Source organism: Coenobita brevimanus, chromosome 25 (genome assembly GCF_032717465.1).
Source record: "Coenobita brevimanus isolate Jiangsu-jjx chromosome 25, ASM3271746v2, whole genome shotgun sequence".
Lineage (NCBI taxonomy): Eukaryota > Metazoa > Arthropoda > Malacostraca > Decapoda > Coenobitidae > Coenobita > Coenobita brevimanus.
In genome coordinates, this window is record NC_136978.1 from 13,877,075 (window position 1) to 13,889,951 (window position 12,877).

The 12,877-nt window shown below is 44.4% G+C and overlaps 1 protein-coding gene across 1 annotated transcript in view; it reads right to left on the bottom strand.

Moving 5' to 3' along the window:
• The window catches only part of LOC145393722 (uncharacterized), an 848,279-nt gene that overhangs the window by 724,125 nt on the left and 111,277 nt on the right, over positions 1-12,877 (bottom strand). The window contains exons 13-15 of the mRNA XM_080267765.1: positions 3,852-4,078; positions 2,485-2,704; positions 2,044-2,277 (exon numbers count right to left, since the gene is read on the bottom strand). Coding sequence (XP_080123891.1) covers positions 2,044-2,277; positions 2,485-2,704; positions 3,852-4,078 — 681 coding nt within the window. The remainder of the gene's footprint in view (positions 1-2,043; positions 2,278-2,484; positions 2,705-3,851; positions 4,079-12,877) is intronic.

Sequence of the window (12,877 nt, forward strand, 5' to 3'; positions counted from 1 at the left end):
TTTTTCGCTCACACACCATTACCAAATGCCAACCTCATTCTGATAATAATACTATAAACATATATGAACACTGCACATACAATAAACACCCACTCTGTGTTCAACGAGGCAGGTAAAAGGCACTGTAATTGCCCGCACTTCACTGCCACGTCAGCGGTGTTGTAATCACTATTTTTCGCTCACACACCATTACCAAATGCCAACCTCATTCTGATAAACATATATGAACACTGCACATATGATAAACACCCACTCTGTGTTCACTGAGGCAGGTAAAAGGCACTGTAATTGCCCGCACTTCACTGCCACATCAGCGGTGGTGTAATCACTATTTTTCGCTCACACACCATTACCAAATGCCAACCTCATTCTGATAATAATACTATAAACATATATGAACACTGCACATATGATAAACACCCACTCTGTGTTCATTAAGGCAGGTAAAAGGCACTGTAATTGCCCGCACTTCACTGCCACATCAGCGGTGTTGTCACTCACACGGCTGGACAGATACTGATGCATGTTTGGTCAGGGGTGGGAGGTGGGGGCCCAGCGGGTGGGAGGAGGGAGGTGGGGGTCGGCTGGAGTGAAAAAACTTAATAGCTACTCTCCCTTGAAACAATTGGCGCACGAAAAAAACGCACGGTATTCAAAATATTCACAAACATTCGAGAATGACACCCACGGTTTGGTCCAGTTTTTGCAATGTCATTCTGGGATGACTCCCGTGGTTAAAGGGTTAAATAGGTGCTATACATGTCCATTAGGACATGTTTTTCTGAGTCAGGGTAGGTTAGGGTCCATATGTACAAGTCCAGGAGGCTAGGGCCCACTGTCCGGACAAGACTACTTTTCGGACATACCTTTGGCTCTATTACAGCGGATAATGGAGGGATTACTGTATATATATATATATATATATATATATACAGTAATCCCTGTAATACCCAGATGCCCAATGCTCGGACACCCCAATTCCCAGATATTTTGGGCCCGGGCTTTACCCCGCCCCCCCAAAAAAAAAGTCCAACATTTTTTCAACCATACTTTGAACTTTGCGCGTGGCGCCAAACAGCTGTGTTTCCGTGCGTAGTAGAGCAGCCCCCTGCTTCCTTCCCTCCCTAGTTCCCACCTAACTACCATCGAGACTAGATGCTCATCGCAATGGCTGCTGCATGTGCTTGTTTTTGTGAATAAACTGCAATGCCTCGCCACTAGACCACATGGGAATTTACAGTGTTGTGGAGTGTTAAGAAATTTGAATTCAGAGTGCAAAGGATTAAGTGCAAAGTGCAAACTAGTGTGTTGCAACTGGTGTGGCACAAGTAAGAACAAAATGTGCAGTGTTGAACAGTTATAATTCACACTACAAAGGATTAAGTGAAGCACAATACTGGACTACTGTACGTGCTTCAAGAGCATTTTCACCAATGCCAGAAGCTTTGAGGAGGCGGGTTAATCTTCATAACAGCCACGGATATTTTGTAAGTACCCTGTAGACTGCTAAATATTTTCCATACTCACTTCTAATTCCTCATTCTCTGGTTCCTTTTCATTTATTTCATGTTTTCTGTCCTTCATTCATGTGAATAGGGTCTTAAACAGGTGCTATGCATGTCCATTAAGGAGTTATGTAGGTGATTTTCTGAGTTAGGCTGGGTTAGGGTCCATAAGTACCTGTCCAAGAGGCATTTTCCCAATTCCCAGACAAATCCAATTTCCAGACATGCCTTTGGCTTTATTACATCAGTTATTGGAGGAATTAATGTATATATATATATATATATATATATATATATATATGGTATATATTATATAAATACACACATATATACATGTACAGCGAGTGCTCACATTACACGCAAGTATTGGCCCCAGGAGGTCCCGCTTTATGAGATTTCCATGTTATAGAGCCACATATTTACATGTTAAAGGGATTCGTAGTACCCAAGCCAGCCCTAAGTTCACCCTTTTAGGCAATTTTCCGGGATTTTTCCCAGGACATTTACCTACCTAATAATGACTTCATTATATGCAAACACTGGAGGATTCCTCACCTTGAATTGAAGAGGTTGTGAGCTTCCTGGGGGGAGGGGGAGTGGGGGTCCCAGCACGGTCCTCTTGCAGTGCCAACTCCATGGAGTCCTCATCTGTGGAAGAAGGTAAATCCTGTGCATCCACAATCCTCTGCTGCAACTCCTCCTGCACAAACCCCTCAAAGTCAAGGGAACCCACAGATATTGTATCTTCCTCTGGCTCTTGTTGCTCTGGCATCTGTCAAGGACAAAACTACCGGGTGAGTAGAGTCTGGTGGCAGTGTCGTATTTTCTCTTCCCTTAGTTCTTCATATGGTCGCACTGCATGCAGCACAGTGTCCAGCATATCAGTCTTTCGAACCTAATCCATTTCATAAAGCATGATGGCTTCCTTGAGCGTCTCTGCACCAGCAAAGATGTTGTTTATGCAACCCATGGTTGTAACCGGTGCCGTGGTTCGTGCCTCAGCCTGATCCCCCAGCTCCTCTGCCTCACGGTGTTCCCTGTCGAGCTCTTCAATGTGTTGCATGACGTCCTCTGGCATCACATTGTCCTCCACAACCTCTACCAAATCCTCCTCTTGCACCACCTCACAGCCTGGCATGGCTCTGCAAACTCGTACTGCTTCCTGCCGCACAGCCTGTAGTGACTGCAACTCACCACCTCTAGCGACACACAGTGCAGGTGCCAGCTTGCATCAGGCATGATTTATCATTGCCACAGACACCCAATCCCATGTCCTAAGAATGTTCGTGATGACTTTCCTCATATTACAGTTTTTCCAAAAAGCTGTCACAGTTAAAAGGTGACGCTGTGAAGGGTCAGGCTGAGGCAAATGAGAAGGACCGGGCACCAGTTCAGCTGGGTCAGGCTGAGGCGCATGGGAGAGACCTGGCTGGAGATCTGCTGGGTCATCCAAAACCTCCTCATAAGATGCCTCCAAATCCTAATCACCACCAAGCACTTCCTCCTGGAGGAGATGTTCCTCCTCACAATTGTCTGTTGCCTCCCTGAGACACTCAAACAAGAGCATCTCATAATGGTACTGTACAGTATTTCAAACAAGCTAGCACTTCCTGGTCTTGGGGTTGCTGGTGGGAAATCGTGTTAGCTGGCAAAAACACTACCTTAACACTTTCATGTAAGCCCTCTCCAAGTAGGCTGGATGCCCTAGTGTGTTGTCAAGCACTGACAGAAATTTAAATGGTATGTCCAACTCCTCACACCTCTTTGCATCAGGAATAAAATGTTTCTTGTACCACCTATTTAAGATATCCTTTGTCATCCACCCTGCCTTTGATTTCTCACAATGAGCCCCGATTCATTCATGTGTTCCAACTGCTTAAAGCACCTTTTTTTTTTTTTTTTTAAATACAAGTAATGGCCTCATCTTATGGCCTGCAACACTGCATGACAAAAGTAGAGTGATTCTTACCTTATCAACTTTCCTACCCCTGCCTTGCCTGTGTTCTTTCGAGATGTACGTAGTCCTTGACATCCTCTTGTATCAGAGACATGTCTCATCTGTTATAAATTTGTTCACCAGTATAACCACCATCCGGGATGATTCCCTTTAGGACATCTACAAACCCCTCTGCTGCTCCGGCATCCACTGACACTCATTCTCCTGTCACCTGTACTCTTTTCAAATCCCTCCTTTTCCTAAACTTTCCAAACCAACCACTCAATGCCTTAAACCTGCCTGGGGGGTGGGACAGCTTACAGCAAGCAACAGCATACAGGTGGTGGGCCATCCTTCGTATGTTAATGGAGTCGCCTGGAACTATTTCCCTCTCCTTTTGGTTCAAGTACATGACCAGGAACCTCTCCATCATCACAAGTGCAGGGTCAGACACTTGAATCCTCTGGTCCATGGGAGATCGCCCGTAGGCCCGCACAATCTTCATAATGGTGTCCATCTTCCCCAGGATCGTACGAATAGTTGACTCACTGACCTGATACACCTTGGTAATGGCACAATTACACTCTCCTCTCTCCTTGTGCTTGATGACATCAAGCTTCTGCTCTTGGGTCTGACTCTTCCAACATCTCGCTGGGTCACGGTGCAGTGGCATGGTCGGGCTAGGCCAGGCTGGGTCAGGTGCCCCCACCCCCCCCAAAAAAAAGCAAAGATAACACACAGTACGTGTGGAGGCAGAGCGCAGGGAGAGGGTGGGCTCAAGTGGGGATGGAATGCTCAGTGGACTGTGATGACACCCCGTGCAGACATGTGACAGCCACATGTCACAGGAAGATGCAACCCGTGCTATGATTGTCGCTGCTGCGTTTTGCCCATTTTGCACCACGTTATGACCAATTTTTTTGCATATTACTGTCTAAAACATCATTTTGGGCCTTAGGCCGCGTAATCACTATCGTTGCAGCATAGTATGGTTTTTTTAAAAAATGGGCAGATTTTTCACTCACGTTACATATGCCATTTTCGTGTTTTGACCCATTCTCGGCCTTAAAAACTGGTTTTTGAAAAAATAGGCAGATTTTTACACCTGTGTTACATATGCCATTTTTGTGTTTTGACCCATTCTTGGCCTTAAAAACTGTCTTCCGTGTTATGTGAGGGTCACACACTCAAATCGCATGTTAAATGAGCGTTGACTGTATGTGTATACTGTATATATGTGTGTGTGTGTGTGTGTGTATATTTATATACATACAGCAGGTACCCATAGACCGTGAGTTCAGAGTATGCGATCCTCATTGTAGGCGAGGACCTATTTTTTATCGAATTTTAGTATTTTTTAATAGTGACACGAATTGAACTCGTAATAGACGAGACGGCAGCAAAGAGTGGCCCAAACCCTGAGCACACGACATTGCCACCCCAAGAAGCGCCAATCACCAGTGATGGACAGTAGAGACTTGTTGATGAGCCATTTCCTGGGGGAGGTTCATGAGGATGATGCGATGTCTGAGGTGTCGGAAACAGACTTTGAAGGGTTTATGAATGTAGTGAGTGCATTAGCTAGTGAATGTGATGAAAGTGCTGGTGACTAGAGTGGTGAGGAAGGTGGTGTGTCAAGTGGTGCAGGAGTTGCATGCTAGGGTTCCAAGACAATTTGCCGTCAAGTCAATTCCCCATCAAAACATGGACGAATCCCCGTCAGTACACTTATTATTCATTAATCAATACTTTAATAACTACTGTATATTTCAGGGGGATCCATAAAAGTCAATGTTCAATAGCGTAGGCTTTGGATATTATTTATTACTTGCACCTTTGGTCAATATTGACTAAAAGTATAACTAATAAATAATATCCAAAGCCTATGCTATTGAACACACACTTTGATGGTTATTAAAATATTGACTGATTAATAATAAATATACTGTATTTACAGAATGATGGGGAATTGTCCAGGGTGTGAATTGTCTCGACGGGGAATCGTCCACGTTTTGACAGGGAATTGTCTGATGGCGAATTGACTTGACAGTGTATTCTCTCCTGCACCGCTGGACACACCACCATCCTCACCACTCTCGTCACCAGCACTTTCAACACTTTCACTAGCTAATGCACTCACTTCGTTCATAAACCCTTCAAAGTCTATTTCTGACACCTCAGACATTGCATCATTCTCTTGATCCTCCCCAGGAAATGGCTCATAGACAAATCTCCAATCTCCATCACTGGTGGTTTAATTAACTTGTTTCTTCCTCACTGTAGTCGCCTTTGAATTATTCTAGCGTCACCCATAGCTGTCTTCATTAATGACGGCGAATTGTCTCATTAGTGTGACGGCAAATGAACTTGATGCCGAAATGTCCCAAAACCGAGTGGTGCAGGAGACAATTCGCCTGCTGTCACCTTGGGTTAAGGTGAGCAGCCATATTCTTGTTGGTTAAGTTATGCCATATCCTTGTTAACTTAGTAAAGTCATGATCATATTGGTTTACTTTATCTTACAGTAGGTAATATGCCTTAGATAGTTTCCTGTACAGAACAATACAGTAATCCCTGTGCTATCCCTACGCCCACTATCTGGACTCCCCACTTATCGGACATTGTAGGCATAGACCTTCGGAACTCAAAAATGGCCAAAAAAAGAAAAAAAAATCCCCCCAAAATCTGAATTTTTCCCCATCTGTACTTTGAAATTGGCTCTCGGCACTGAACAGCTATTGTTTATGCACAACCCCTTCACCCCTTCCTTCCTCCCCCCTCCCCAGTTACCGTCTAACCACCGTCGAAATTAGATGTACATCACAATGGATGACGCACGTGCTCATTTTTGTGAATAAACAGTGAATAAACTGCAATACCACGCCACTAGACCACATGGGAATTTAAAGTGTTGTGCAGTGTTAAGAAATTAGAATTTACAGTGCAAAGGATTAAGTGTGGAGTGCAAAGTGGCGGTTGAAACTGGCATGGTGCAATTAAGAACAGAATGTGCAATTATAACTTACAGCACAAAGAATTAAGTGTAGGACAACACTGGATTACTGAACGTGCTTCAAGAGCATTTTCACTACTGCTACAGCCTTAGTGGAGGCAGCCACAGACGTGCTGTGAGTACCCTGTACAATGCTAAATATTTTCCATATTCACTTCTAATTCCTCATTCTCTGGTTCCTTTTCATTTACTTCATGCTTTATGTCCATTATTGCTGTGAATAGGGTCTTACATAGGTGTTATGCATGTCTGGTAGGGAGCTATTTAGGTGGCTTTCAAAGTTAGGCTGGGATAGGGTCCCTAAGTACCAGTCCAGGAGGCAGGGACCCACTATCCGGATGGACCCACTTTCCGAACATGCCTTTGGCTCTATTACATTGGATAGTGGAGGGATTCCTGTACTTAGGTCTGAAAGGAGTCTCAAGGGTTGCCCATGAAGGGGGATGCTGCCCATATGTAATTTTTACCATAAGTTTATGCATTCATAGTATGATAATTCCTATACCAGTCGCGTTGGCCAATTTCTCGTGCCCCGCCCCCTTCGCCACGCCCACTCACCCGTCGGCCCGAGTAGGAGTTCTGAGCCAGTCTTTGCCGTGCCAATGTTGGGTAAACATGTCAGGCGCTCTCGCTAATCGAAGCAACAAAACTTTTACTTAACCCCTTAACTGCAATGATACCTTTTCCATTTAATTAGGAAATGTTTTGTAGTAAAGGATGTTGGAAAAAAGTACAGTATCAAGGAACGTCATCGGCCTGAAAAGTTTGTAAAGTAACGAAAGTTCCCTCTATGAAAATAAAAAGGTACACATTCTACAAAGAACTTAATGTTTTGACATTTTTCCTTAAATATGGTATCCACACACACACACAAAACCCTTTTCCCTCTATAAGATTTCACTGACTTCACGTGTATAGAATGAGATTTCTCATTTCAAAGCGAAGCCAGTGACATTTCGTTTTCCTACTTTTATATTCAAACCCCTGATATTAAGGAAATAGAAAAAATTACAACATGGTTATGATACTGTGGTAACTTACCAGCGATGACAAATAGGTGACTTAATATGTTTACCAGTAATAGCGGCACAGCTGCGATGTGTTATTGCCAAGCTCCGAACTTTCTTGGCGGCAAAACTCAGCTGCAGTCGCGGGAGGAGGCAGGTTGGTTCTTTTCAACCTGATTTTGATTCAGTTAGCAAATTTTAGTGCTTCCCTTGTCATAAAGAAATGAATTCAAAGTAAAAGTAAATAATACGATACTATTTCGTGGTAAGGCTCATTATTCTGTCAGTAAGAAGAAGAATTATCTCAGCCAATCAGCAACGAGTAGAGCTGGAAGAGGGCGGGGCATCAGTAGGGGGCGGGGCACAAGAGAAACTGGCCAACGCGACCAGTATAGTAAGCAACGACCTCTGCCGCCCATATACTCACATACTGTGGGTACCTACTGTACTTAGTAATCTCTCCAATATCCGACGAAATACAGCCAAAGGCATGTCCGGGAAGTGGGATCGTCCGGACACTGGGACCCTGCCTCCTGGACTGGTACTTATGGACCCTAACCCAGCCTAACTCAGAAAACCACCTATACAACTCCCTACTGGACATGCATAGCACCGGTTTAAGACCCTATTCACACGAATAAGGGACAGAGAGCATGAAATAAATGAAAAGGAACCAGAGAATGAGGAATTACAAGTATGGAAAATATTTACCAATGTACAGGGTACTTACAACATGGCCGTGGCCATTACGAAGATTAACCCGCTTCCTCTAAGGCTCTGGCAGTGGTGAAAATGCACTTGAAGCACGTACAGTAATCCAGTGTTGTGCTGCACTTAATCTTTTGTGCAGTGAATTATAACTGTTTAACACTGCACATCCTGTTCTTACTTGCACCACGCCAGTTGCAACCGCCAGTTTGCACTCTGCACTTAATCCTTTGCACTCTGAATTCTAATTTCTCAACACTACACAACACTGTAAATACCCATGTGGTCTAGTGGCGAGGTATTGCAGTTTATTCACTGTTTATTCACAAGAACGAGCACGTGCGGCATCCACTGCAATGAGCGTCTAGTCACGATGGTAGTTAGGCGGTAACTGGAGAGGGGAGGAAGCAAGGGGCCGTGCGTAAACACAGCTGTTTGGCGCTGTGTGCCATGTTCAAATTACAGGTGAAAAAAAAAAAAGTTGGATTTTTTTGGCTTTTTTAAATTTTTTGGCCATTTGGGGGTTCCGATGGCCCAGGCCCAAAATGTCCAGATATTAGGGTGTCCGGTTACTAGGCATCCAGATATTAAAGGGATTACAACACACAGTATATATATATAACCTCTCTCTCTTTCTACATATACCCCCCTGGGGGTAGGGAGGATTTTCAAGAATACTCCCCCAGTATCCCTACTTGTCGTAAAAGGCGACTAAAAGGGTTGGCGGAGGGTTAATGCCCCTCCCGGGAAAACAACTAACTAAAAAAACAAACACGAAGCCTCGGACAAGGACTGACCAAACGATGACGACCCAGGACCGGACAAAGGACTTGGTAATGGGCACATGGAACGTAAGAGGAGAGAATGATCAGGTGAAAGAGAGAGAGATTGTCCAGGTGCTTGAGGGTGCGAAAGTGGATGTATGTGGAATAACTGAAACAAAATGGAGAGGAGAAAGTGTGAGAGAATGGGAGTATGGATGGGGTATATGTGAAGGAGTAGGTGAGAATGAGAGGGCAAAGGAAGGAGTATGTATAGCTGTGAGTAAAAGATGGAAGAAGAGCATAAGACAGTATGGATCAGTTGGGTCAAGGATTGTGTGGGTAAAGTTGAAAGTTTGAATACAAATGTGGGCGATTGTGTGTGTGTATGCGCCAACGCAAGATCGTGCTAGAAGAGTGAGAGAAGAGTTCTGGACAAATGTAGAAGTGTGCATGGAAAAGTCTGGAAGGAATGAGAGAGTGTTTTTGATCGGTGATATGAATGGTAAAGTTGGGAATGTGAAGGTGGATGGAATAGTTGGTGAGTGGGGCGTGCCTGCTGAGATAGATTAGAATGGCAGTGCGTTAGTGGACATTTGTGCAGGGAGGGGGTTGGTGATAGCCAATACCCTCTTCAGGCATAAAATGATCCACAGGTATACATGGTGAGTGATGAGAAGGGTGGGTGGTGAACTGAATGAAAGGAAGGCAATGATTGATTATGTGTGTGTGGATGAAAGGATGTGAAGATGTGTAATGGATGCAAGAGCTTATAGAGGTTGGGGGAGTGGACTTTCTGACCACTACTTGGTGGTGGCCAGAATTAGGATTCAAGTAAGATGGAGGAATAGAAGAAGGGAAAGACGAGAGGAAGGACTAGTTGCAAGGAGAGTGGAAAGGTTACAAGAGGATGAGAAAAAGGCAGAGTGTAAGAGAGAAGTGGAGGAACGATTAGGCAAATATGAATTGGAGCAGATGGGAGACGTGGAAGGTGTGTGTAGGATATTTACAGAAGAAATATGTGCAGCATGTGATGTGGTGTGTGGAAGGAAGAGAAGATGGAGGGGGGTGCAAGCAACAGCGTGGTGGACTGAAGAGGTGAGACAGGCTGTGGCACAAAAGAAGAAAGCATACAATGGATGGATGAGAAATAGGGGCGTGGAAGAAGTTGAGAGGCGGAAGAGAGAGTTATAAGTAGAAAGTATGAGAGAGGTGAAAAGATTAGTAAGAGAGAGTAAGAAGAAAGTGGATGAGGAATTTGGAAGGAATTTGAGTGTAAAGGGGAGGGACTGTAAGAAAATGTTCTGGAAAGAGGTGAAAAGAGTAAGACAGGGTGGAAGTGAAGTTAGCAGGGGAGTGAAAGATAAAAATGGTTGATTACTAGTGGAGAAGGGAGAAAAAGTGAGCAGATGGAGAGAACACTTTAAGGAATTGTTGAACATAGAGGATGGAAGTAATGCGAGTATAAGCAGCTGGGGAATGGCTGGGAGAAGGAGGGAGGTGAGAAGACAGGAAGAAATCAGTAGGATAGAAGTTGTGGAAGCAATGAAGAAAGTTAAATCAGGGAAAGACCCAGGAATTGATGGAGTGTGTGGTGAAATGTTGAAGCATGGGGGAGAGATAGTAGTAGAATGGATGTGGAAGATGTGCAGATTGGCCTGGGAGGAAGGTAGAGTCCCGGAGGATTGGAAGTCAGGTATAATTGTTCCCTTGTACAAAGGAAAAGGGGAAAAAGAAGTGTGTGGTAATCATAGGGGCATTTGTCTTCTTAGTATAACAAGAAAAGTGTATGGTAGGATACTTATTGACAGAGTCAGAGAAAGAACAGAGAAATTAGTTGGAGTAGAAGAGGGAGGCTTTAGGAAGGGAAGAGGTTGTGTAGATCAGATATTCATTCTTAGATCTTTAGTGGAAAAGTTTCTAGAGAAGGGAAAGAAGTTGTATGCGGCTTTCATGGATTTGGAGAAAGCATATGACAGGGTGGATAGACAAAGATTGTGGAAAGTGTTAAGAATATATGGAGTACATGGGAAGTTGTTGAATGCTGTGAAGAGTATGTATCATGGTGCGAAGGCTGCAGTGCGGTGGATGGTGAACTAAGTGAATTTTTCTCTTTGAAAGTTGGGTTGAAACAGGGATGTGTCATGTCTCCATGGTTGTTCAATCTGTACATGGATGGGGTAATAAAAGAGGTACAAGGTAGGGTAGTGGATGTTGGAGTGGCCCTGGTGAGAGAGGATAGTGTTTGGAAACTCTCTGTACTGTTGTCTGCAGATGATACTGTGTTGTTGAGTGAAGACGAAGGAGAGCTGCAAGGCTTGGTGGATGAATTTGGGAGAGTGTGTAAGAAATGGAATCTAAAGGTGAATGTAGGAAAGAGTAAAGTGATGGTCTTTGAGAGAGGTGAAGTCAGTGAATGTACAGTGAGGTTGGATGGTGAGGAATTGGAAAATGTGAGTACGTTTAAGTACTTGGGTAGTGTGATGAGTAAGGATGGAGGTTTGGAGGGTGAAGTGCTTGAAAGGGTACAGCAGGGAAGAAAGGTTGCTGGTTCTTTGAAAGCAGTGATAAGAAACAGGGAAGTGACCATGGAAGTGAAAAAGTTACTACATGACAGTACTGTGATACCAACTCTAACGTATGGAAGTGAAGCTTGGATGTTGTTGGAAGGACACAAGTCAAGAGTGAGAGCAGTGGAAATGAGTTATTTAAGAGGAGCCTGTGGAGTCACATGGAGAGACAGGCTGACGAATGAGGATATAAAGGAGCATTGTGGTGTGGATGTGGATGTGATATGAAGCATTATGAGGAACACACTGAGGTGGTTTGGCCATGTGGAGAGGATGGAGGGTGAAAGACTGACGAAGAGAGTGTATGTGAGTGAGGTGGAGGGGGGAAGAGGGAGGGGGAGGCCGAGGATGAGATGGAGGGATGGGGTGGAGAGGTATATGAGAGAGGGGGGTGTGAGTTTGGAGCAGGGCAGTGAAATGGCGGGGGACAGGGCGACTTGGAGGCGATTTGTTTGTGGCCACCCGAAACGGGATTGAGACGTCTGGCAATAGATAGATAGATAGATATATAACCATCCATCATCCAATCCTACAATGCCCTATGAGGAGCATAGGAGCCTGGGGCTATACAAGTTGGTCCTGACATTTAAGATACAGTGACCAGCCTCACTCATCCCTGAGTGGCATTACATGAGCAATACACCCCAGCCACCCCTTGGATATAAACCTTCACCAGCTCAATCTGATTGGAGTGCCGTAATTACCCACTAAACCACCAGGAGCCATAATTTGGTTATATGGTGATCACCCAGTGTAGTAAATGGTTTCCTGGTGTACAGGAAACCATTTGGCTTGCTACTCAGTGTAGAGTCACCCACAGGCTGAAGGAAGAGGAAAGAATGAAGGAAAGAAAGACAAAAGAGGAAGGATAGAAGAGTGGAAAGGGCAGACACCAAGCAGCACTACATCGAGTGAATGGATGGAAGCGCCCTCACCTAATACTATCTATCTACCTATCTATCTATCTATATACACATTTAATTTGCCTTCATGGAATGTGGGAAGTTTGAGGGGCAGAGCTGGGGAAGTGGTTGAGGTAATGAGTAGGAGGTGGGTGGATGTGGCATGTGTGCAAAACGTTCGGTATATGGTTGTATCTGCCAGAAAGACTGCTGGGAGGGATTGTTGCTATAAGTTGTTTTGGCAGGGTAGGATGGATGGATATGGGAGTGTGGGTGTGTTGGTTTGGGAGGAATGGTTGGAATATGTCATGAATGTTATGAGGGCAAGTGATAGGATATTAGTAGTGAAAATTTTGTTCCGTGGTATGGTGTTTGCAATTGTATCAGCAAATGCTCCACAGGCAGGCTTGGAGGAGGCAGAGAGGGATAGATTTTGGGATGACTTAATATGTATAGTAAGTGGTATGAGGGATGA